This window comes from Panicum virgatum, chromosome 9N, assembly GCF_016808335.1.
Source record: "Panicum virgatum strain AP13 chromosome 9N, P.virgatum_v5, whole genome shotgun sequence".
Classification (NCBI taxonomy): domain Eukaryota; kingdom Viridiplantae; phylum Streptophyta; class Magnoliopsida; order Poales; family Poaceae; genus Panicum; species Panicum virgatum.
This window is the reverse complement of record NC_053153.1, coordinates 23,125,725-23,152,449: the sequence shown is the minus strand read 5'-3', so window position 1 is coordinate 23,152,449 and position 26,725 is coordinate 23,125,725. Positions and strand designations below refer to the sequence as shown.

Genomic DNA, 26,725 nt, shown 5'->3' with positions numbered 1-26,725 from the left:
CGGCTGCGCCTGTTTGAAGTGGCTGCACGAGTGCACGTTGCCAGGGCGCGCTGCCGCTGATCTAGTGATCCGTGTCCTTCACCTTTTGCATCGATTGCATCGAGTGGCTGACCGATTCAAAGGATCCGTAGGTCTGTAGAACACATCACGAGTTTCTCCTTGCATTTCTCTTGAAAGCACATCAGGAGTAGTCAGTACAGTATGGTGATTGGTGTTACTTCGCTTGTGTTCTTTCTAAGGAACATAAGAAACGTACAAGTTTGATCTCTTGGCACATTTTTCGGAGCACAGCGTATAAAACAGCTATTGCAACTGTGAAGAACGTTTTGTATGTCTCGGAAATCGGAATTGGACATCAGCCGCGAGCGTTGAACGTATAGGGAGGGAGAACGCTCCACCGTCAGGGTTACCTTCCGCAGGCCCGCATCTGCAATCCGTTCCAATCTCACATTCTCTCCATCGCCGACTTTTGATTCTCCGACTCCAATTTCGATCCGGCCGGCCTCCCCTCTCTGGCTTTCCTGATCAGGAAGCCATGCTGAATTGCTGATCGATCGAGGAGAGGAGACGATCGAAGCAAGGAGCGCCATGGGCGACGCACGAACCTGACGAGTGACGACCCTGGCTAGCTAGTTTCATCCACCTTTCCCACGGCCACCCTCCGAGCGAGGCCCTCGCTCATCGCCGACCGCGTGAACGCCACCACCGCGCCCTGCCTGATGAGCAACGACGACGACCACATGCATCCGCGTCACCTTGTGTGTGGCGCCCCCGCGCTCTCGTCTCGTACGTCTGCGTCTGGTATCCTAACGTGCCGCCCGCCGAGCTAGAAGCCACAGGTCCGCGGAGGCCGATCACGTCCTCCTACTCGCTACGCTCCGCAGCCACGTCCCCATGACCAGACCTGCAACAAAGCTAGGCCGCCGTCGCTGTGGCTGCTCCTATCCCGGACAACTCGTTCTCCTTCGCGTCCAAGGTGGTGGTTTGCTGGTCTTCGTCGACCAACCTCCGTCTGCGGCAGGCCATCCTCGTTTGCGACGCACTCGGGCGCAGACCCGCGCGCTACTTGCTGCCGCTGCCACCGGAGATCGTCATCAGGCTCGACAAGCCCTACGACGCGGCACCGTTGCTTTCCCGGGACATCGCCGTTGACCGCTGTCAATGGCATGCAGACTCACCGTCGCCCGCCTGCGCCTTGTTGCTCGTGGAGCGAACAATGTGCAATCAGGGCCGGCGTTGCCCGTTGTGAAATCAGCCTCACCGCCGTTGGCCGTTGTGAAATCAGGGCAACAATTTCCTAACATAGTCCTGCTGAGTGCTGACTGACTTCCGAGGTAAGAGTACGTGCGGCCGATTCCTTTCGTCACAAAAAAAAAGCGGGAAATAATGTGTGTATTGTGATCCGGATGATCCGCCTCCGCACGTGTCATTAGTTGAGGTTCGATCCATCACGGATCATCAGATGTTCAGATCTGATGACACCAAAGCGATTTGACCCATCATCAGTCTGTGCTGGGCGGCATGCATGATTATATTTGGCGACTCGGGCTGCGCCCTGATACATTCGTCAAGAACTGAAACGCACCTCCAACCAAAGCTGCAACGAGATCATGATTCCATGACCACCTTCTCGTTCCCGCTGGCCGGATCGGACCTGAAGGATCAGCAGCGATCAGGGGAGGCAGTGAAGGTCGAGCTGTTTCTTTTCTTTTCTTTTCTTTTTTTAAGGGGGTGTTTAGTTCCCAAAAAAATTCTTAGGTACTCGTCACATCGAATTATTGGACACATGTATGGAGCATTAAATACAGTTGAAAAAATAACTAATTACATAGTTCAACTGATTACAACGAGACGAAACTTTTAAGCATAATTAGTCTATGATTAGATATTATTTATTAAATAACAACGAAATATGCTACAGTGCCAAAATCCAAAAATTTTCACCAACTAAACACATGCTAAAAAGAAGAAGAGGAAATGAAGGTCGAGCTGCCATGGATGCATGCCTTGGGTCTTCAAGAAGGGCACGCAACGCCGCACCGGGAATTCGGGATAACACGGCGGCGGCGCGGCGCACGCCACCGATCGTGTCCGCCGCCGTGTCGTCGCGGTCCGGAGCACTGTGTCTCGCTAGGTGGTATGAATACTTGGCCCGTGTTCAGTTCCAAAAACCAAAATTCCAAATTTTTTTCCGGCACCCGCATGGAGACTTAAATCTAGACGAAAAAAACGCATTGTGACTGCTGTCTGTAAATGGCGAGATGAATCTAATGAACCTAACTAGGCTGTAATCAGATGCTAAATTGCTACAGTGATGCTACAGTAAACAACCTCTAATGACGGATTAATTATGCTCGTTAGATTCGTCTCGCGATTTACAGACGAGTTCTGTAATTATTTTTGTGATTAGTCTATGTTTAGTACTTTAAATGTAGAAAGATACATTTTCAAAATTTTTACACCGCGCAACCAAACGGGGCCTTGCCCTTGTGTCCTAGCTCGGGGTTGGTGCGGCATGCATGGCCTTCTTTGGTTTTGTAAGAATCTCCGCGTATATTTCTCGAGAAAAAAATCTCGTATGCATAGTGTACTAAATGAAGTCAATTTGTAAAAAAATTTTAGGGATGAGTGTAACTTTTCGCGACGAATCTAATGACGGTAATTAATTGATAATTAGTTACAGTGATACTACAGTAACTATCCTCTAATAGTGCGGTCAAAAACCTCATTAGATTCTTCAGGGTCACTAGTGCGGGATTCTGAAGTTGGTTTTATAAACAGACTTTGTTTAACACCGTAATTAATGGTCAAAATTATTATTATTCCTAACACGCTACAATCCTCGCACAACCAAACAAGACCCATGTCACGCCGCGGCGCGGCGCCTCTAGCCGCCGACGTGACGGGCGAACCGCCGCCGCGGCAGCTCGGCGCGTGTCGGCGAGCCCGCCAGCTGGGCGGGCGGGCAGCCGGCGGCCGGGGCCCCGCGCTTTTATAGCGAGCAGGTCAAGGCTGCATGCGGGTCGCTGGGTGATCTATCCCGGCCCGATCGACGCGAGGTGGCGGAGAAGGTTCGTCCGGAATCGAAAGGGATGGTGGCGCGCGCGCGCGCGTGGGATGGAAGAACGACGATGGTGCCGGACGCAAGCAGGATGTGGCTCTACTTTGCCGTTGACCCGAACGGATCCGCCCCACGGCGCGCTGCCGACCCGCTAGCTAGCTTCACGTGCTGCGGCGTCCCTGCCTGGACGGCGTCACGCCTGCACGTACGTTAATTTCCAGAACGGCGAGGCACCGTCATACGAACACTGATCTGCGTCGTTAATGACTTATTTTATACTCCCTCCTTCCTCGTTTATAAGGCACACACGCATATCAAGATTCAAACATTTATATCTTTGACCAATAATTTAACTATTAATTTTTAATTTTTATAATGTAAATTTTATATGATTGGATTCGTGATCAAATATAGTTTACAATGATTATAAATTTATAATCATAAGTGATATAATATATGACAAATAAATGGTCAAAGTATCGTTTGGAAGACCGTGCCATGTTCCACCGTGCCTTATAAACGAGGAAGGAGGGAGTAGTAAGGATGTTGTTAATGACTTTTTTAAATATTGTCGTTGATGACTTGAGTAGTCGAGTGAGCAGCATTAGATTTCGGGATGCATGGCAAAGGGTCTCTAGAACTCCATGGAGTCCCTCCGTGTATAGATGTTCAAACATGCAGCCTGGGCCGACACTGCACTAGCACTATTTGATACTGACACTATTCGGCACTACACTACTCGACACTAATCCTTAGTCGTGCCGTGCCGTGCGGCACTGCGTGCTGGTCACTCGGCCCAGGCACTACACTATAGGCACTTAATTGTGTCGTGTCGTGCCGGCGGCACGGTTAGCACGCCGTACTAGTGCCGGCCTAGGCACTACCACCACAAAAAAGCTCAAAACACTCAAAATTCGGGTGAGCGTGAGAGGCGAGAGGTGAGCGTGAGAGACGTCATTCCTGGCATATATACGCCGGTCGCTGTAACAGGTCTTAAGTGGGCTCTCGATCCAGTAAACATGTAAGACTAACGACTAGTAAATCAGTTCTAACGGCTAATATCAAATAGGGACTATGCCAGGTCCGTGCCGACCCATTATTCGTGTCGTGTCCGTGCCGACACTGCGTGCTGGGGGTTCGGCCCACATATTACACTATGTCGTATTCGTACTGGCACTGACACTAAACTTATCGTGCCGTGCCGTATTCGTGTCATGTTTTTTAGTATCTTGCCCCGTGCCGCAACATCATGCCGGCCCATTTGAACATCTATACCTCCGTGTTTGGTAGACGAAGGGAAGAGGACCGGGACACGGCCGTAGTGCTGGTAGACGAAGGGAAGAGGACCGGGACACGGCCGTAGTGCAGCCTGCAGAAGCAAGGCCTCTGAATTCGAGACGGCAGTTCCGAGGGCGATGCTTCCCAGGCCGGGTCAGCTCCCGGGTGACGTCACGGCTGGTCCGCGCCCGACCTCGTCCCACTCGGGACTCGGGAGCGGTCAAATCCACCAATCCCGAGGTAATCTTTGAAACCCTGTCCTCCCCATGACTAGTCACAGATGGATTTTTTTACCATCAGTAAAAAGAATTCCCGGGGTGATCAAAAGCAGACTCCCAACACGAGCATGTGACCACGCGCGCCTCATCCAGCCTCCAAAACAGCGGAGCGGATGGCCTCTACCTGTTCATATCGCCTCTCCCTCTGCCTCTTTTCAGTGCACGGCGGGGCCGCAGCGGCGCAGGCCAAAACTCGAAACGGGCCACCGCCGGCAGGCGGGCAGGGCAGGCGAGCGAAACAGACATCCGGGGGATCCGGCTCCGCCTGTCACGTCGCGGCGGAGCTGGAGCTGTCCTGGCAAGCAATGTACCTTAACCCTTAGGGTTTGTTGGGGTGCAACCGTGCAACGCGACATCGTCGAGTACGCGCAAGACTGACATCGTCGAGCACGAGTGTACTTTTGGCTCGCAGGTAATAAAATACTGTCATTGCTACTGAAACGCATGGTACTTTATTTTATTTTTTCTAACAACGCTAGTAGTAGTAGTATCTGATAGGCGGCGATCGCACATGACAGGAGACCAACCAGCAGCGCAGGCCCGCCGGCCGGAGCGTCGCGCCGTCGCCGCCGCGGCCGTAGCGCGCGCGAGCGCGACAAGGAAACGTACGTCCCCTCGCAGACGACGCTACAGGCCTACAGCGACCGCGCGTGGTCCAGCCAGGCCGGCCGGACGGACCCGACACGCCCCGGCCCGGCCCATACCGGTCCAGCCCCGCCCGCCCAGCACCGTCACGCGCGTCCGACCGGGCGGGCTCAGGCCCCGGGACCACCTAGCTAGCCAGCGCGCCGCGACGGGGCACAGGGCGCCCGGCACTCGCGTCCCCGTCCCGTCCGGCGTGGCGCCGAGCCCGCGGACAGGGTCAGGCGGTCAGCGAGCGAGGGCCGGCCGCTGCCTGCGCGCCACGTCAGCCGGACTCTCGCAGCGGACAGCGCCCGCGCGCGGATAGCAACAAGACGTGGTGACGTCGGCGCGCCCGGGAATGGAGGGGTCGCTGTTGCCTGCCGTTGCGGGGCCACGTGCGCTTGGACGAGCCTCGGTGGTGGTGGCCGCTGACGTCACCGCGCCCGGAGTGGGGCCGCCCGGGCACTGTTCACAGGTCAAAGGCGCGGGGCGGCCTTTTGGTGCTGTGCCTTCCGGGTGGACGGTGGTGATGCTACGGTGGTGGTTGAGGGATCCAACGGATGGGGATGGGGATGAATGAGGCCCCGGTGGCACATCGGGAAAACCATTCAATTTCGACTGGTCCAAATCATTCTTCCCCTTACTGTACTAGTAGACGATTACTGTAGTATATACCCTGCTCCTATAATAAATCCAAGTCAAACTTTTATGGGAAGACAAAGTTTTTATGGATTTTATCCATAGGTTCTTGTACTTTACCAAAGTTTTTGTTTGCCAGACGGTGACTTCACCGTCGATACATGCAGCGGCACCTCAGCGTGCAAGACGACAGAGAGACGAAGTACGGAGGCGTAGCGAGGCGCCGGTTGCTTGCGAACCCACGGAAACCCGCGAGCAAAGAAGAAGACGCGACAACGATGGCGAGAGGTCGCTGCACTTCCCTTTCCGGTTCCGGCTATCCGTCCCCGGAGACGGGCCGTGCGTGCCTAGCCAGGTTTGGCGATCGCGCGCTCGCTCGCTCGCCCAGGAGTGACGAGGACGGAAAGCCTTCGTCGCGAACCGGGCCGGTCACGGAGATTGCTAATTTACGGTTGACCGTACGGAAGGAGTCCGTACGGTCGATTTTCCGACAACTATTTTTTTCATTTATAGTAATTTTTTGTCGTTTTGTGATAAAAAAATTTTCAAAGGGAAAAAATGAGGATGCGAAAAAAATTTGACCAGAAAAGATTGGAAAAAAATTTCAAAGAACAAACAAAAAAAATTTAAGGAGAAAACTTTTACATTAAAAATGAAAAAAAACTTTGAATTTTTTTTGCATCCAAACAAAAAGAAAAAATGCTTTGAAAAAAAAACATCCAAAATCAGAAAAGAAAAATTCAAAAAAAAAATTACGCGCGGCGCTGCCTCCCCGCTGCTCCGCTGCCGCGGCCCCGCCCCGGCGCGGATCCGGCGCCGCTGGCCGCTGCCACCGCGGAGGGGGGAGGAGGTACGGCGCGCGGAGGGAGCCGCCGGAGGGAGGCGGAGGGAGACGCCGGAGGGAGGCCAAGGGAGCTGCCGGAGGGAGGCAGGCGGCGGCCCAGGAGGTGGGTCGGCGCGCGGCGCGCGGCGGGGAAAGCTTGCGGCGGCCCAGGAGAGCGCGTCCGCGCGCGGCGTGCGGCGGGGGAGCACGCGGCAGCGGGGAGCGGCTGCAGGGGAGGTGCCGGAGGGAGGCGGAGGGAGACGCCGGAGGGAGGCGGAGGGAGACGCCGGAGGGAGGCCAAGGGAGCGGCCGGAGGGAGGCGCGCGGTGGCCTAGGAGGTGGGTCGGCGGCGGCGCGCGCGCGGGGGAGCGCGCGGCGGCGGGGAGCAGTTGCAGGGGAGGCGCCGCCCGGAGGGCCGCTCGGACCGTCTCGCTAGATCTATCGAGAGGAAAGGGTGGGAAGAGGAAGGGGGAACGGGGGAGGGGGAGGGGGGCTGCGGGGTGGTGTGCTCAGCGCGAGGAAAAAAGGGAAGGAAATGAGAAGAGGAGGGAAGAATGCGGAAGGGGTAGACGAGGATGGCGTGCTCAGTCGACCATAAATTACTGAGTCTGCGGTCAACCGTAGACTCAGCATTCCGGCCGAGCACGCACGCAGACGCAGCTGCTGCCGGAGTGCCGGGGGACACGGCCGTCGGCCACGCACCCACGCACGAGCGGCCTGGGTGCGCGCGCGCCGCGCCGCGCGGCGTCGCCGAGCGCCCGAGCACGGCGCGACCGATCTTGTTGGTGCGACCCGGCCGGACGACGGGGCACGCAGGACGGACGCGCGCTGCTGCTAGTCTGCTACCACCACCGGCAGTTTCACTACGCACGCCGCCGTCGTTTTCGACGACAAATCTTTGCCGCCGCAGGAACATCTTCACGTGGCGAGCCCTTTTTGCTGCTGCGCCGGTCGATCTGGAGGTAGCGGCCGGGCCGGGACCAGCGGGACACACGCACAGTGGAGTTCGTGTGCTGGTCCTTCCAGCTCCACTGCTGCGTCTTGTTGCGCTGTCCACACAAGGATCGGAGAAAACGAAAAGAGTTCTTTTTTAAAGGAAACTAGCTACTAGCGATCGCAAATGCGAACCAGACCGCCCTGGCCCATCCCATCCCCGTGCTTCGGCAGGTCGGCAGTGAGTCCGTTCGTTCGTCCGCGCTGGAAGTGGCTCGGCGTGGTCGCTGGAGATCAGGGCCGCCGGGGGAGTTGGGAGGCCGACGGACATGCCACATGATCCGGTCCGGTCAGTTTCGGATCATGGGTTGCTTGTTCCCCTGATCGCAAAGGCGTGAGCTCTCTACAGATACTACACGCCCCGGGAGTAGGTGTGTGATCTTCATCGCAGGGGTCTTGAAAAGTGTTGTTTCACATCATAGATAAAACTATGCAAATGTTTGGATCGCAGAAATTTCGTAGGAATATCCAGTACTGGCCCAAGAAACAGTAGCAAAGCTAGAAGCAATGTATGAAACCGTCTTGAGATCCAACAGTTACCGAACAGACTGTGGATTTGTTGAGATAAACCAGGAGGGTGGTGGACTGGTAAACCAGCCCGCTTGGGATGAAATCAAACGGACCGGATACACGGTCCTACGGCCGGGAAAAACGGAACGGAGTCTCGGGCCTTTTTAGATGCGAAAAGTTTTGCATGTAAAGTACTGTAGCATTGTATTTGTATTTAGTAATTATTGTCCCGTCATGGGTTAACTAGGCTCAAAAGATTCGTCTCGCAAATTATAGTTGAACTGTGTAATTAGTTATTTTATTTAGCTACATTTAGTACTTCATGCATGTGTTTAAAAATTCGATATGACGGAGAATCTCGTAAAATTTTGGAATTTTAATTGCATCTAAACAAACAAGGCCTCGGTCGCTCACTACGCTCACTCAGACTCGTCTGATTACAGCTTGATTAGGTTCATTAGATTCGTCTCGCGATTTACCGGCAGCCGTCGCAATATATTTTTTATTTCATCTAGATTAATTTTTTTTGATTTTTGGAACTAAACACGGCGTAGGTGTGCCCCGCCTCGTGCCGGGGCTGTTCGCTGTTCGCGCGGGCGCGGCGGATCCGGTGGGCCCGCGCCTCCACCGGGCGGGGTGCCTGTGGCACCGCAGCGAGCCGGGCGGCACTCATCAGTCATCACCAGCAAGGAGCGAGGCGCCCGAGGCCGTCCTCGCCATAATTCCAACCCACTGTTGTGTGCCGCTGTAGCAGCGCCGCGCGCACGCCACAGCCGCCCGCCGCCTCCTCCTCCCACCTCGCCGCGCCGCCGGGAAGAGTTTCGCTTCGTTCGTCTGCTGGGGGTGCCGAAGCTCGGGGCGAGTCGTTCGCTGCACGGCTGCAGGGGGCGGGTGCCGGCGCTGATGTAGATTTTTCTCCCCCGCTTTGCCCGGCGCCAACGTCTCTCGCGGTTGCGGCCGTTCCCGGCGCCCCCCCCCCCCCCCCCCCCCCACGATCTGCCCGTTGGAAGCCATGCGCGCGGGCGGCGGAGGAGGTATCGCGCGCTGTTGCTTTCGGCCGCTCGGCTCCAGTTGCTTGCTTTTCGTTTCCGCGGGGTGGTTTCGTACTCGCTTGGGCCCGTGCGATTAATGGGGGGGACGTGGCAGGTTGCTCTGGCGGACAGTGATCGCATTTGGCGGCCGTGGAGGGGGAAGGCGACGGAGGAGGAGGAGGAGGCGGCGGCCATGAAGGAGGCGGGCGACGAGAGGTGCCTTGACCCGCAGCTGTGGCACGCGTGCGCCGGCGGCATGGTGCAGATGCCCCCCTCGCGCTCCCGGGTCTACTACTTCCCGCAGGGCCACGCGGAGCACGCGCACGGCGGCGGGGCGGCGGAGCTCGCCGCCGCCGCCGGGCCGCGCGGGCTCCCGCCGCTCGTGCTCTGCTGCGTCGCCGGGGTGCGCTTCCTGGCCGATCCGGAGACCGACGAGGTGTTCGCCAAGACCCGCCTCGTGCCGGTCCCGCCCGCCGAGGCGGACTTCCGGGGCCCCGACGAGCTCGGCGTCGGCGGCGACCCCGCGGACGCCCGGGACAAGCTGTCCTCCTTCGCCAAGACGCTCACGCAGTCCGACGCCAACAACGGCGGCGGCTTCTCGGTGCCGCGCTACTGCGCCGAGACCATCTTCCCCAAGCTCGACTACCGGGCCGACCCGCCCGTGCAGACGGTGCTCGCCAAGGACGTGCCCGGGGAGGTCTGGAAGTTCCGCCACATTTACCGGGGCACGCCGCGCCGGCATTTGCTCACCACGGGCTGGAGCACCTTCGTCAACCAGAAGAAGCTCGTCGCGGGGGACTCCATCGTCTTCCTGCGCACCGAGCATGGCGAGCTCTGCGTCGGGATTCGCCGTGCCAAGAGGGTGTCCTGCGGGGGCATGGAGTGCATGTCCGGCTGGAACGCCCCGGGGTACGGGGCCTTCTCTGCGTTCTTGAAGGATGAGGAGAGTAAGATGATGAAGGGGCCTGGTGGGTACATGAGAGGCAGGAGGAAGGTGAAGATCGCAGATGTCGTTGAGGCCGCAAGCCTGGCGGCGGGCGGACAACCATTTGAGGTGGTGTACTACCCGAGGGCTAGCACACCGGAGTTTGTTGTGAAGGCTGCATCAGTGCAGAACGCGATGAGGAACCAGTGGTGCCCCGGGATGAGGTTCAAGATGGCATTTGAGACAGAGGATTCGTCAAGGATGAGCTGGTTTATGGGGACAATAGCTTCTGTTCAGGTTGCTGATCCAATCCGATGGTCGAATTCACCGTGGAGGCTTCTTCAGGTTCCACTTAACTCATATTGCCCGTACATCTATGCCATACTGCATTATTAAATGATGCGTACTACTTTTCAACTTCCTTCTTGACTGAGAGTATCTATGAATGTTTCATTTACTGTGAAAATTAATGGTCTTGTGGAACTATTAATACAGTGTAAATATGGAATATGCATAGCTTGCTCAAAGGTGATCTTTGCTTGAGGCACTCTGATTGGTGCTTCTGAAATATGACCAGTACACAGGGTATGATGGTCACACGTTTGTAGCCCAGATGAAGCATCCAAAAGCCTTCAGATTACTGGACAAAAAGCTACATGTCCAGTTGTGTTAGACTAGGATGGGAACAATTTGGACACAGTTCAAACCATAAAACCGTAGTTGTAATTTGTTTCTACTACCCTAGTATTAGTTTGCAGTCTGTAGCCCCCTTACCGTTTTGTTGCTTCTCAGCCTTTTTTTTTTTGGGTTTGATCTAGCTTTTGTTTCAGTGGCTAGGGGTGCTCTGTAGTGTTTTTCTAGTGTTAGAGTTGCAGGAGTTGGGCTTCCTGTTGTGGTGTAGTGCGTTGCCATCCACATTAATTGTATGGTTTTTGGGCCCGGTTTTCCCTATAAACTTGGTCATATTTCTTCTTCTACTTCTACTAATATATACGGCAAGGCTTTTGCCATCCCTTCGGAAAACGTAAAACCCAGTTTACCTATGATGAACTGCACCATCTCTTTCATCCAGTTGATTTCTCATCTGGAACGTATTGTCTTCAAATTGTTAGTATGTTTCAACTGTCTCTTCTGGCCATTGAGAAGTGAGAAGTGAGATCGGTGCCGTCATCTTCTGCCTCTTTATTTCTTATCTCATGTATCCTATCATCATAGATGACAGATTCAGTTTGCAGCATCTTTTAGCTACTAAGCTTTCTATTTGTCTCCACATACTTTAAAAGCTGATAAGCGTCATGTTGTTAGCATCTGGATTCCAGAGGCATTAGTAAACTTTGGAGGTTTTGTTTGATACGTTTATGGATCCTATCTTACAAACATGATCTAATTTACATGTGTGTAGCTGAAATCAAAATGTTGGGAGCGAACTAATATCCAATCACATACTTCCAGCAAAATCCATTTATACATTAGTAGAATCTCAGTCCTGGGCTCCTGAATCAATTGGTCATTTTTCCGAGTTAATGGTCATACCTTACATTTTGGCTATATGATCAGTGCCTTAAAAGATTGCTAGTTGATCCTTAATTGCAGCCTAGCATTGTACATTTGTACCTTGAGAAAGAGATTTTGATGTACTAGTAATTGCATTGATCTAGCATTAGTTTAACTTGATTGTGCTGCATGTTTGTTCTGTCTCTTTTTACCGTAGTCTGTTTGGTTTTCTTGGGATTGCCTTGATAAGTAGATTTACATGCAATGTAGGAATACGAAGGGACATGTCTGCTAGTAGTGTTAAGTGAGACATTGGAAGCTCACCAGCTTATTCCTGTTGTCTCTGATGTTATCAATTATAACAGATGTAGAAAGAATTTACTTTTCAACTGTAAAGTTTACTTGTGAAAGTGTCATAACTATTTATTGTTTGGTGTTTGTTTTGTCCATATAAGCTCTACAAGCACCAGCATTTATTTTCAGTTTCTGCACTGTGTTCTTTTGCCCATTCACATAGTTGCAAATCTGTTGCAGGTGACATGGGATGAACCAGACTTGCTGCAGAATGTGAAATGTGTCAACCCATGGCTAGTGGAGCTTGTGTCAAGCATTCCACCGATTCACCTGGGACCATTTTCTCCACCTAGAAAGAAGTTGCGGGTGCCTCAACATCCTGACTTTCCATTTGACAGTCAGCTGTTGAATCCAATTTTCCACGGCAACCCACTTGGTCCAAGCAACAGCCCCATTTGCTGTTTCCCGGACAACGCTCCTGCAGGCATACAGGTAGCCAGGCATGCTCAATTTGGTTTACCCCTAACAGACCACCAGCTTAACAAGCTGCACCTCGGTCTGTTCCATGGCGGCGGTTTTAACCGACTTGATGCGATCACTCCGCAATCGCGCATACCCAAGGGTTTCATGATCACCAGTGCACCAGTCAAAGAGACTGTCTCTTGCTTGTTGACAATTGGCACACCACAGGGCACAGAGAAATCTGATGACAGAAAGAAACCCCATATAATGCTGTTTGGAAAGCCTATCCTAACTGAGCAGCAGATGAACTCTGGAGGTTCAAGGGAAACATTCTCCCCTGAGGTTACTGGAAACAGTTCATCTGATGGCAATGCACAGAAGACAGGAAATGTATCTGATGGTTCTGGTTCATCAATCTGCATTGGTTTCCCATCTCAAGGTCGCAAGGCTTCAGACCTTGGGTTAGAAGTCGGGCATTGCAAGGTATTTATGGAATCAGAGGATGTTGGTCGGACCATCGATTTGTCTGTCTTTGGATCTTATGAAGAGCTGTATGGTCAGTTAGCTGACATGTTCGGAATCGAGAAAGCAGAAATAATGAGCCACCTCCGTTACCGCGACGCTGCTGGTGCTGTCAAGCATACCGGTGAAGAACCATTCAGGTGAGCCAGCCGTTAATATCTTGAGCTTTTATTTACCTTTGGAGCCTTGTCTACTGTATAGTCTATACTAGCATAGGATAATCTTTGTTTCATAAAACAGGCATGCACAATGTATCTAAGTCATTCTTTTTGCGTGACAGCGACTTCATGAAGGTCGCACGGAGGCTCACCATAACAGAGGGCGGCGTGGGGAGGCTGCAGAAACCTCTCATCGAATATATGGTGGAGCGGGCTTGATTGCATGACCTTTCAATAAGCCAAGCTGAAGCTTGTGGAAGGCTAAGCTCAGAACGAAGGAACTGCTGCATCTCCATTTGTGTGTTGTCTGCTGTGAAGCGGAATTGCGATGTTTGTTGGGTCTTTTGGACACTCTCGGTGTAAGGGCTTGCTTTCTTGTGTCGTGACCTGGTCGTTAGAACTCTGTTGTGATCATTTGTTGATGTGCTCGAGTCGAATGAAGTTGATGAACAACCTCTTTGATGGATTAGCTTGGAATAAAGTTTGAGTTGTGTTAAGGAAGGGCTGATGTAGTGCAGCTGCAATGGGAGCTAGCTGTAGCGTAATGATGGATTGGTCGAGATGCTCGTATTTGTCGCTGTTATTTGACGGCACACGGCCTTCTCTATGTTAAAAACTCATTGCAGCAGCTATGTTTTCATTTCCTCGGCATGAATGCCACGAAACCGTTTGGTCGGTGGTTATCTGAATCCTGCAATCATCCAATGCGAAGCTGAATTCCAGTTGCAGGTTCCTGGCAATGGATTGAAATTGAAGCAATATGAAGGTACCTGACACTGGATGCATGGTCACATGGCTTTCGGCTGTCCACAATGGCAAGAGCAAGAGCAAATTTGCTCTTGCCTCGTTTCCCACGCCCTCTCTGTCTACAGTGCCAAACAGTGCATCTACAGTGTCAAACAGTAGATTTACTCCTCCATTTCCTCCTATCGCTGTGGACGGTCTTAACGCAGGTGCCGCATGTGTCCGGTACATGTACAAGAGTGCAAGTGAAGGACGCCTGCCGGTCGCAGAGGATGCGCCGGTGTGCATTCTACCATGCGCTTGTCGTTCGAAGGAGCGGATCCTTCACGTGTTGCAAAGTGTGGAGAGTGGAGACCCACTACTGGCGCATAGTATGAATCGATCGTACTGGCACGCAGCGTTGCAGCCGTGGGAGCTGCACGATGCCCTCCTTTAGGTGGACTCTGCATTCGTGACCGCGTGACCTGTGGCTCCGCCGCGTGATGCCGTGATCTACGGCTAGCAATAGCTTGATCCCCTCCTCGTGTTTTGCAGCGGGAGCCAGAGCCGTGCGCGCTGCTCCTGCTTTGGCATTGGAGTCTGGATCTTGCTAGCGACCGAGCTGCGATTCAATCTTTAGGTCTACGGGTCATAGGTTCCCGCTCGATGCGCCTAGTATTGTACGGCTACAAGTGCTCTGCAAAGCACGTGTCGAGATTCCCCAACGCAACCGGCCTGACCGGACGGAAGCCCACGCCCGAGTCCACCAGCCGGACCGGCAGATGCCGAACGCGTTGGAGCCCCGCAGTTGCCGCCGGCTGCTCCTCCGATCGCGTCGTCGCCTCGTGGCGTCAGGGAAATGGGAGGCGAAAGGAACCGCGGGCCGAGCCGAAGCAGTTTGGGCTCGTCTCGGTCTGCTGCTGGAGAAGCAAGCCGAGGAAGCAATATGGGCGGAACGGAACGAAGGGGCGGACGGGCCGGGGCAGCCAGCCGCCGGGCCGAGTTGGCCCACGACCACTCCGCGAATGGAAGGGAATCACTCACGTGCCTATTAGCTACGTGCGGGCACGCTCCCGTAGCCCCAACTGATCGTGACCTACGTACAGGTAGGGGTGGTAATGGGTCATGACTCTAGTAGTCTCTTCACAACCCAACAGAATTTTTAAATTATTTAATTTAAAATTATATAAAATTAGAGCCCGATTTTTTTAAAGTCTGGTCTTTAAATTTTTTAATTTAAAATCTTAAACCCTTTATCACCCCTACGCACGGGCAGTGGTGACTATGCGCTCCGCGCTCGTGCTACGCGTACGAACGCTAGCCGTTAGGCCCTCGTGCGTAATGCATGCATGATCTCTGCGCCTGCTGTGTTAGTGTGACAGGACCAAGACTGTGTCAGCAGACGAATGCTATGGTAGCCCTGACCGCCTCGCGGGAGCTTCAGGGCCATGTTGAATGGTTCGGGCCTGATCTATCCCTAGCATACCTGATCTGCATATATGTAGGGTTTGTCATTTGACGGGTCCTTCGTCGTGTTGCACGTACGTATCGGAGAGCAACACAGCAGCAGCAGGAGGCGATGGACCGTAGCAATCAATCCGTTTGGAAACAATGGACTTTTTTCGAATCTTTTACGTGGACAACTGGACATGGACCATATATGTGTGATATTCCTAAGTACTCCCTCCATCTCAAAATAAATACAATTCTTTGGTTCAAAATTTGTCCCACAAAGAATGCAACTCTGACCTAGCAACCACAAAAGAAGACTCTAGAAACTTCTCATACAAAAGACAAACTAATGTCTAGATTTTTCTTACAAAAGACAAGGAGCAATTTGGTAATTTGCACCTAGTATTAGTTTACGGGTCCGGTCTTAAAATTGTATTTATTTTGAGACGGAGGGAATAGCTAAGTGGGCTCTCGGCCCAAATAACAACGCCGCGCCTGCGGCAACCCAGCTACTGTACGGCGGCGAGAAGCACGGCGGGGGAAGAATTCAGCTACACCGGGCACACCGCAGACCGCACACGGCGCACCAAGGGAAGGGAGGAGAAACTCTGCTGCTGGCGACCTTGCAGTCTTGCATATGTGCGCCCGCGTACGTACACGCGGCGCGTGCAAAGAAGCGGTACACCGCAGAACCGTGCGGGAGCATGCACGGGTCAGTGGCTGTGTTTGGTACAAATACGAACGACGGCCGTCCGTGAAACAGCACGCCTGGGTCTCGTTAGTTTCTGGACGACCGTAAGTTTCCGTCCGTGCGGTCGATTTTCCGACCGTTTTTTTTTCATTTTTAATAATTTTTTTGTCATTTTATGATAAAAAATATTACTGAAAAACTTTTCAAGAGAAAAAATTGTGGAAGCAAAAAAATTTAATGATAATTTTGGAAGAAAAAATTTCAAGGAACAAAAAAATTTGAGGAGAAAATATTTACATTCAAAATGAAAAAAACATTGATAAATTTTTTTTTGCATCCAAACGAAAAGAAAAAAGCTCGGATAAAAAAATTTCATTCAAAATCAAAGGAAATTTAGAAAAAAAATTGCAAAAAAAAAATTTGCCTGGGCGCGGCAGCTCGCCGCACCGCCTCCCCGCCGCGGCCCCGGTGCCGGGGGTCGCGGATCCAGGGCCGTCGGAGAGAGGCGGAGGTGCCCGCCGCCGCGGTGCTCCCCTCCATCCGCTCCGCCGCCGCCGCCGCTCGCGGAGCCCGCCGCCACGCCGCTCCCCTCCGTCCGCTCCGCCGCCGCTCGCGGTACCCGCGCGTCGCTGCTCGCGGTCCCCGCCATCGCGCCGCTCGCCTTGGTTGGGGGGAGGTGAAGCTCCCGTCCCGGGATAGTCAGATTCAGAGGGAGAGTGGAGAAAGAGAAAAGAAAAGGGAGGGGCGCGGGCGTGAATGGGTGGGGCCGCGCGCGAGCATGGAGTGGGTGAAAATCGACCAACTTTTGGAAGTCACGGGCGACTGCAATTTCAGCACTGGGGTTTGCATGCCTTGCCTGTGCGTTGGCTTGTCTGCCCCCGAGCTTAGAGCTATACCAATACCACGCCGCACTACCACCAGGTGCTCCTCTCTCGTACACCGCCAGTCCTATTCGAGCTACTCCCTCCGTTCTAAATTATAAGTCATTCAAAAATTTTGGAGAGTCAAACCATCTTAAAGTTTGACCAAAATTATAGAGAGAAACATAAAATTTTTTGACATCAATTAAAATTTTTGGTCAAAATTTAAGATAGTTTAACTCTACAATTTTTTTGAAATGATTTATAATTTGGAACAGAGGGAGCAGCTATCTAGCAGTACCACCGGGAGCGAGCGTACTGACAGCACTGCTTTCTCCTTATCTCGCGCCGTGTGTGTTTTTGCATGCGTAACCTCGCGAGATGCTTCAATCTTCCCTCAGTGCAGCACGATAGATGTAATGAACAAGAACAACGCGAGGACCACGTACATGTAGCTCTTGGCGACTTGCTCGTTTGTCGTCGTCGGTTAGATCTATCGACCGACGAAAAGGCCAGCAACTAAACGTCGGTCGAGGTCGTCGAAACGCCAGCTAGCACCGCCGCGCGTGGGCCGACACCCATCGAGGACGACGACCTCTTTCTGCTGGCTGCTGTTCCGATCCATCGTCGTCTCCATCTCTGGCGCCGCCGGCCGGGCCGGCAGGCGGCGATGCGATCGCTCGTCGAACAGCGCAGGCAGAGCACAGTCGTCATGCGGCATGTAGCGACGACAAAGCGACATGCGGCATGATGCAACAGCAATGCAGCATGCCAGCATCCAATGTTTTATTTTTCCGGCGGCTAATGATCACGACGAGACACAACGCACGCGCCCGCCAGCAGTGACGTTGTGTGCAGGGCCGCAGGCTGCTGACCCATCTACAACAAGAAGAGGTGTGAGGTGTCGTCGTGTCGAGGTGAGGTCGGGGAGGACCCCGGCCCGGAGGAGGGGCTTGCGGGAGAGGCGAGGGAATGCACCGGTAGCAGGCCGCACCGTTTTTCCTCCGGCCGGCCCAGTAACATGATGGCCTTTTTGAAAGAAAGAATAACTCGCGTGATGACGCATCATGCAGCGTCTTTTTTATTTTTATATTTTTCAAAAATATTTTTTACAGAAATATATTTTCGATTTCATAATTTACAGTTTTGTACCCTGCCGCCCGGCAGGGGGACTGCCGCCCGGCAGGAGGGCGGCAGGGAATTATATGTAAATAAAAAATAAATTTTATTTGCGCGGAGGTCCTTGGCGGGAGCCTGCCGCCCCCCTGCCGCCCAGTGGGGGTGGCAGGGGCCTGCCGCCCGTCAGGGGGGCGGCAGGCTCCCCCTCCCCGCAAATTTGCAGCAACGGACCATTAGATGTGGTTTTAGATATTTTGGATACAAATAAAAATCATTAGTAAAGTACATGAATATGAAAAGTATAAGTTAGCAATTCATACACATACGCAAATGAGAACGAAATAGGTGATGCATGAGAACGAAATAAGTATAACATGACGACATGTCCATAACAAAAATACAGAAACAACTAGAAGCACCTCCTAACCACCCGGCCATGTCGACCTCTTTTACGCTGAGCGTGGATGTGGTCTAAGGATGGCAACGGGTCGGGTTCGGTTCGGGTGGAGTATCTGGGCACCCAAAACCGAAACCCGAACTTGAAACCCGAACCCGCCCCGAAATCCAATTCGGGTCAGAATTCATAACCAAAATCGAAACCCGCGGATATCCGAAACCCGACGGATAATCCAAAACCCGAATTTTTTTACAAACAAGCAAAAACATTGCAGCAACCAAGAATAGCAAGGTCATGCGGGGTCTGGTGAGGCGCCGATGTCGATCATCGATGAGCGGCGAGGTCGGGGGAGCCGGTGCGGGGCGCGGCCGGGGGGCGCCTCCGCAGTGCGCGGCGCCGGCGGCGGGGCGTGGCCGGGGAGGGGGCGTGCCTGTCCTACGGGGCGCCGGCGTGGGCCGCGGCCGGGCGGGCTCCTCCAACGTGCGGGGCGCCGGCACTGGGCTAGGCCGGGAGGGGCGACTCCGCCGTGCGCAGCGCGGGCGCGGGACGCGGCCGGGCGGGGGCCTCCGCCGTGCGTGGCGCTGGCGCGAGGCCCGGCCGGGCGGGGGCCTCCGTCGTGCGAGGCGCCAGCACGGGGCCCGGCCGGGTGGGCACCCCGGCGACTGGCGTGGTGCTGGGGCGCGGGGCGACGCCCCGGCGGCGGGCGGGCGGGTGGGGTGGGTGAGGAAGGATGAGATTTTGGGTTTATATAGCTAGGGTTGCTAGATGGGCTTTTACTGGGCCAAGTTTTGGGGCCCCAATGGAGCTCCGCGGGTTAAATCTGGAATCCGCCCCAAACCCGAAATGTTTCGGGTACCCGAAACCGCAAATCCGCGGGTGAAAAATAGAACCCGAACCCGAAACCCGCAAACCCGAAACCCGCGGATATCCGCCCCGAACCCGATCCGCTGCCATCTTTAACGTGGTCTGTAGAGTAGGTGTGTCGCTCTGGAGGCCCTACGTCTCTACCTGGACGTCCGGTGGCCACAGGTGTCTGGAATGTAGGATCGGCCTGCTGGTTAGGTGTAGAAAATAACCGACTCCAATCTTCGAAGTTCGCCTCAAAGGTATCCTGTGTGGGCCCTATACAGTAGCAATTAACATATCTTAATCATCGTCTTATAAGTCATATATTTGGGTACATATTCATCATACGTACCTGTTGGTGGTGGATACGAAGAAGGACCCATATCAGAAAGCTGGTGGTGCGATCCTGTAAACCGTTCAAATTATTTAAAATATTCATAGAAATAATAAGAACATGATAAATTCGGGCTACGGATTAAGAAGAACATAGAAATAAGAATAATAATATGTACCAATAAGAAATACAAAGAGGGTCAAACAAAGCAACAGAATTGCCAACAGAATAGTACGAGTAGCAGTCATTTCCGTACCTGACGAGCGTACCAGAGAGTCCCCATAGTGGGCCTATCGTCCTCGGTGTCACCGTACATATCCAGCTCATACGGTGAGTGGTCGACAAGCGTGCGACCAATTGCTATCCTCTCGTACGACCAAAGCTGTAGCAGAATCGGACATCCTGTAAGAATTGCATTGTGCTTATTTTTCACCGATGCCTTGCAGAGGCCACGGTACGTGGCTGCAAGTACCGTTGAACCCCAACTGTATTGAGACATTTCCTCCACAGCTGCCTCTGCGATCTCCTGTGCGTAAGGCACAAGCACCCTATCCACATAGGCCCCGTGTGAGTTGTTGAATACGATGTATCCAAACAACCACAACAGGTATGCCTCAAGAGATCGAGTGATGCTATCCTCATCAGCATCATGTGCCAAATTGTCGGACTGCATAGAAAAGATGAACATTTATGGGTACGAGATCAATTATAAAATAAAACCATAACTGCACTAGTCAAAAGCATAACTCTAACATTAATCATAACAAAACAAGGTATGTACCTACAACTGCAGGATCCAAGACTTGGCAGGCCCTGTTGCTTTTGGGTGCTCTTCTACATCAATCGCGATGTCAATATTTGCAAAACGCTCTTCTAGATCGTCCAACCACGTAGGCGGGACGACGCGAGGCCCTACGGCATCCCCACTGATAGGAAGACCCAGCAGCATCGCAATGTCCTGTAGGGTCGGTGTCATCTCCCCACAAGGGAGGTGGAAGGTGTTTGTCTCAGGCCTCCATTTATCAACCAGGGCCGTCAGTAGGGACCTGTCCAGCTTTACTGAACCACTCTCAGCAAGACGACCTATAGTAAGAAGACCAGCCTCACTCAACCTGAAAAATAGAACGATCGAAGGTAAGTACATTATGTACGAAACGTATACGAAACAAACGTATTATTAGAAACATAATCCGACGACATATCACCTGGGCACCCATCGTGGGTCAACAGGAATAAACTCCGCTGGTGGAAGTGGACGCAGCACGTTAAGTTTCACGCACTGAACCACTACAAGGAAGGACCGGTGCGACGAGTCTATGACTCCGTCAAGTAGAGCTAGCGTATCTTCGGCCATACCTAACACAAAAAAATATAAGTTTTCTGCATTTTCTACAATCTATCTGAAATTTTCATATAATTTTTCTAGCATTTTCATGCATTTCCTACAATTTTTGTATAATTAATTTTTATAACATTTTCTACAATTTTTCTGCATTTTCTACAATTTATCTTAAATTTTCATAAACTTTTCTAGCATTTTCTAGCATTTCCTACAATTTTTGTACAATATATTTTTATAAATATATTTTTCTAACATTTTCTAAATTTTTTTGTATTTTCTACAATTTATCTGAATGTTTCATATACTTTTCTAGCATTTTCTACAATTTTTGACTATTTTTTCTGCATTTTTTCTCTTATTAAACAACTAATCAATATCACAAAATTGGTTGGTAAACCTAATTGGTTTTTCTAAAAACTAATCTTAATTCTACCTAAATTATATTAAAAACATTACCTAAATCGCTAAAATATCATTACTGCTGCATACACTAATTATAAAATTAAACATACAAAAAAATAGATTGAGAAAGTTGAGAAAAATTTATTACCTGCGGTTCGGATCCAAAATCCGGCAGGGCTTCGCCGTTAGAACTCCCTCCCTCACCCCTCCTCTCTCCCTCCCGCTCTCTGGATGTCGTGGGAAGCAAATGAGGGGGAGGGGGGAGAGAAACCTTTTATACAATGTGGGGGAGCCTGCCGCCCAGCAGGGGGGCGGCAGACTCCCGCCAAAGACGTCCGCGCAAATAAAATTTATTTTTATTTACATATTAGTCTCTGCCGCCATCCTGCCGGGCGGCAGGGGTATAAAACTGTAAATTGTGAAATCAAAAATAAATTTATGTAAAAAATATTTTTGAAAAATATAAAAATAAAAAAGCCGCCATCATGCATGGCAGGCTCGGCCAGCGGGAAAATTGGGCAGATCCGCCGGGGGAGCTGTACGAGGAGGCCCAACTCAACTGTTGGGCACACCACTGGATATGGACGGACGGTCACTGCTGCCTCGCCGCAGCTCGTCACTTTGTGAACGGCAAATGCCAGGGCATCGTCTCCCAAGTAGAATTTCCGTCTTTTTCAAAAAAGTAGAATTTCCGCCGTTTAAAAAAAAAAAGTAGAATCTCCGCGAATCATCATACTGTGTTAAGTTGTGCCAAACGGGTTTCGAGTTCCAACCCACATGAGTTTCAACCCCTCCAACTGAATATAGTAGCCTATCTCCCACCAGACAAGGCCGAGAAGAACTATTCGCATTGTTCGGCCGGCTGCTCTTGGTTGGTTCCGCACTCACAGAGCAGCAGCCGAGCACAGTACGGTGCGATGACTGCAGTGCTGCGTGAGGCGCACCTAAAGCCTCGTCTCGTTGGGCACCCAATGACGCCGTAACAACTGACAGAAAAAGCCCTCCATTGATATGATCTGGACCGGTGCTGCTACTACAGCCACGCAGGAGCGGATCTAGGGGGACTTAACACCCCCCCCCCCCACCTCCCCAAGATCCATGGATACCCTCTCTAAACCCCCACCTTCCATTTTTGAAATGAAACAATGAAGGGGAAGAGGGTAGGAAGAAGAAGAGAACTGGAGCAAGAAGAAGAGACTTGACATGAGCCCACTCTATATATTTGGGCTAGATGCGTAAAAAATTGGAAGAGAAATAAACTAAAATAACATGCCATAATTAATTATCTAATCTAAAAAATATTATTAGATACCCACTTGCATTCTTAGCGCAGGCCAGAGAGATCTGGCCGGTGGCCTCCGGCGCTGTTGCACCGAACGGGCGGATGAAACCTCCTCTCCCCTCTGCAGGTGTGTAATGCCGCATCGACAGTGACAACCGACGGCGCTCTTCTCGTCTGCCTGCTCGCATCCTCTCCCTAATTAAGGAGTAAGGTCATAGCAGCTTAGGCCCAGGGGCGTAGCTAGGGGGGCGGGCAGGGGCCTGGCCCCCCTACGGTTCCCAATTTTGCTTTATAAATTTAAAATTTGATTAAATTTTTATATAAATTAATATGGTTGCCTATCTAATAATAAAAAATAAATTCCTGGCTCCGCCGCCAGGCGACCAGCTCGCGCTTGCTCATAAGACCATGCGCATCGATCGAACTCCTTCCTTCTCGAACCCGCCGGAGGAGCGAGAGACTCGGAGATACGTGACGACGAATCGGCAGACACACGCAGGCCATGATAGCTCGCTCTCAGCGCACACACACTGTTCCTCACGCGTCGTCTCCGCCGGCATTTCAGCAGCATGTTCCTCACGCATCATCATTCATACTAACTAAGCTCCATACTCTATACTATCCGCCGTGTTCTGTTACATGCTGCACTGGATTACGCATTCTCCATACTCTACACAATTGGCTATTGCCTTGAGACATGCTAGTTGCTAGCTAACCTCCTAGTACAGTTCTAGGTAAAATTTTGTACGGGTACTTGTTCTACCTCCAGATCAAAGGTGGCAGGCAGTTGTCTGTCTGTTTGTCTTCTGCTAAAGTGTACCTATCACTAATTTGTACTAGCAGTAGTATACCCTCTAGTCGGATACAAGTAGCTAGAGTCTACTGCCGCCTGTCTGCCTACTTGATTATACAAACTAACAGAAGGTGATTAGGTAGTTGGTTATCCTGTATAGCCAAGTCAGTCGGCCCCATGTTAGTTATACGCAACAGTAAATAATGTATAGATGTATACTAGAAGTGAGCGCAGAGGAACAAATAATGGCCCATGCTTTTGCATGCGAGAGCATTCGGCCATTCTTGCCTTCCAAGGTTGTGCATGGAGGAGGGCCAGGCAATGGCCTGCACGCGCATACACTACCCCTTTCTTGCCCTTCCACGGATGGGCCTTGCAATTCTTTTGTTCGCCGCGCCGACCTCGCTGCTGCGGCGGGCGGTGTGGCTAGCTGAGTAGACGCCCCCGCTTGATCATGCGCCACACTCGCCGTGGGCAGGCAGGCGTGCGGAGCAATCAAAGGCAGGTGAGTGGGGGGCGTGGCCAAGCAAGGGGAGGTATGCAGGTCGATGGACCTGGACGTACGGGAGATCGATCCAAAGGCAACCTCCAGTCCAAGACGAAAGCTAAGGCGAAAGGTCGAGGCCAAACCGGAGCCGGAGAACAAGGATCGAAGAGGTCCCGGCTAGCACTGTGGGCGCAGCCAAAGTTTCAGGTTCAAGGAACGCGCGTCACGCTCATCCACTCATGTAGCCGGAGGACCGCGTCCATGGTTTTGGTTAGTCGATCACCCATCCGACCCCAAGGGCCACACCATTTTGTCACGTACGGGTGCGCACGGGGCCGGGCAGGGACCACGCCGCGCCGACCGTGGCGTGCGGGTGTCCGCGTCGACCGATCCACCGACGGCGCGTCCGCGCCCGGGCGCCAACGCACGCGCCTGGCAGGGACCCGCCGGCCGATCTTGCCTCTCGTTCGAGAACTCCGACCGGCGGCCGCAGCGCCTGCGGCCGGCCGGCATCGCCCCCTTTTGTTCCCTTGCGAGTTACTCCTCGGCGGCGGCGTCCTGCACGGGCGCGACCCAGACAGAGTAGACGGCACGCGCGCGCGCATCTGCGGTATCCCCCACCGATTTCCTGCGGGCTTTTACTGCCGGTGTATGCTTCGGCGACGGCGTTGGCGTCCTCCAGCGGTTGCGTGACCGAGTCCGAATCCGGTGTGTCGTCAGGCAACCGACGCGAACGCTGAAACGCAAGGCCAGGCCACCCACCTACACTGCTGCGTACTGGGGTGATTGGCGCGGCCCAACGATCGAAAGAGAAAAAGGAACAGGGACCTGGGCACGTGGTGCCACTCACTGCGTGCCGGTGCGCGCGGTACGGCGCGTGCCCGAAGGCTGGACCTGACGACCCAGTCTGAACTCGGCGTGTGTCGTCACACACCCAACGCAAGACGCTGGAACCCGTGGCACCGTACCGCAACCACCACCCCGCCCGGCACCGCCTCGTACTGGGCGTACGGGGAGATCGGCACGGCCCAACGAGCGGAAGAGGAAAAAGGAACAGGAGCTTGGTCGACCTAGTGACGGGTGTAAAGGGCCAACGGGGTACTTGGAGAAGGAGGTCGGGATCGTGGACCACGGGGTACGGCCGCTGCTAGGTGAGATCGATCGATCCATCGGTGCTGCGGCCTTGCGATCCTTGCACTGTCCGTGGCAATGTTGGCTCGGGCTCGACCTTTCAACGAGGAGTGTTGGTTCGTGCGTGGCCGGTGCCAGAAACTTCGAAGCAGGGGCAGGGCAGCGTGAGCTCTACCAAGTTTCAATGGACAGCTAAACTGCTCTGCTCATGGTCCAAGGAACCCAAGTTTTCCTTTGCAAACTGCAAGTACAGCGGCCCATCCGTTACCGCATGAGGTTCAAGGAACTCAAAAGATGTCCATGTTCATAGCAAGCCGGCGGCCTAAAGCTGAAAACCAGGGGCCACCGCCTGCTCCTTTGCTTTGTGAGTTAAGGTTGCATTGCAAGTTCAAGCCCTGAGCAAGAAAAGAAAGGTTTTTCATTTCGACGGAAAGGGACCCAGCGAAGCCGGCTTTGAAAAAATGCCGAGATTTGAGGAGCACAGGGGGGCCCTGGGCCGGCATTGTTAACTCAAAAGATGGCCCGGCCGGGTAAAAACTCTAGAAATCTTCTAAAGCCCGCATGAAGGGGCCCTACGTGTGTTGTATATACATAGACATATAGTATACGGATGCCTTGCAATGCAACTTGTTTTACAGTCTCAACCTGCATCTTTGGCGACATGCAAAAAGATGAGAACCACAATTGCAAATTATTGGTGGGGAAGCTCAGCTGACAATAGACATATCCATTGGCTGAGATGGGATCGGTTAACCCAGCACAAATCCGTGGGAGGCATGGGTTTCCGAGACTTACAGTCCTTCAACAAAGCAATGCTGGGCAAACAGGGTTGGCGATTGGTGACGCGACCTGATAGTTTGTGTGCACGGGTGCTGAAGGGAAGGTACTACCATGATGGTGACTTCATGCACAGCACCAGGAGAAAACATGCTAGCCATACTTGGCGGGCAATCCTAGCAGGAAGAGAAGTACTAGAAAGAGGCATGATCAGGAGGATTGGGAGTGGCGAGCAGACAAACATTTGGAGTGACAGGTGGATACCTGCACATTTTGATGCTCGACCGATCACTCCTAGCGATGGGCAGGCACTAACCATGGTGTCTGATCTCGTGACTGAGTCGGGAGCTTGGAATGAGGCACTCATTCACGAGGCTTTTATCCCGATTGATGCAAGGGCCATCCTCAAAATTCCTATACGACAACAAGAGGAGGATTGGTGGGCATGGGAGCTTGAGAAGCATGGTAACTACTCGGTCAAATCGGCCTATCGAAAGCTGTATGCGATGAATGGTCGAGGTGATGAGGAGATTCCAAGTGGCTCAAGCGATGATTCCTGGAAAAAGATTTGGAAGTTACAGGTACCTCCGAAAGTCAAGATTTTCTGGTGGCGAGTTCTACATGAATTTCTCCCAGCAAAGGATATCTTACATCGGAGACATATTGAGCCGACGGCTTTCTGTGAGGTGTGTGGTGCTGACAGAGAATCAATTAAGCACATACTGACTGAATGCACCACGGCAAAGATGTTCTGGAGAGAGGTAAAGATAATTACAGGGGTGAAGCTGCCGAGTCTTCATCCGTTTTCTTGGGCAAGCGACTTGCTTATGGATGATATGTGCACGGACAGGGAGAGGGCCATTCTCATCATCGGCATGTACTCACTCTGGATGCAACGGAACCAGCGACGACATGGTGCTGCTCATAGACCAATCAGCGTAGCAGTTCGGTGGTCGCTTGATACAGCTTTTGATTTATGGAACATGAAAAGGCCGGT

General features: G+C 52.6%; 1 protein-coding gene across 2 annotated transcripts; it reads left to right on the top strand.

Moving 5' to 3' along the window:
* The first annotated feature begins 8,904 nt into the window (after positions 1 to 8,904).
* LOC120688369 (auxin response factor 22-like) lies at positions 8,905 to 13,699 on the top strand. 2 transcript variants are annotated; one of them, XM_039970671.1, is made up of 4 exons: positions 8,906 to 9,240; positions 9,353 to 10,507; positions 12,191 to 13,074; positions 13,215 to 13,699. In XM_039970671.1, exons 2-4 carry the CDS (start codon positions 9,431 to 9,433, stop codon positions 13,309 to 13,311), a joined length of 2,058 nt encoding a protein of 685 aa, XP_039826605.1. In that variant the 5' UTR covers positions 8,906 to 9,240; positions 9,353 to 9,430; the 3' UTR covers positions 13,312 to 13,699. The 2 variants fall into 2 exon arrangements, with proteins under 2 accessions (XP_039826604.1, XP_039826605.1); XM_039970670.1 differs by having other exon boundaries at positions 8,905 to 10,507.
* Positions 13,700 to 26,725: the final 13,026 nt, after the last annotated feature.

Coding starts and splice junctions, on each gene's coding strand:
- LOC120688369 (XM_039970670.1), top strand. CDS start 9,335: ATGGGGGGGACGTGGCAGGTTGCTCTGGCGGACAGTGATCGCATTTGG. Junction 10,508..12,190: donor CACCGTGGAGGCTTCTTCAG/GTTCCACTTAAC, acceptor AATCTGTTGCAG/GTGACATGGGATGAACCAGA. Junction 13,075..13,214: donor ACCGGTGAAGAACCATTCAG/GTGAGCCAGCCG, acceptor TTTGCGTGACAG/CGACTTCATGAAGGTCGCAC.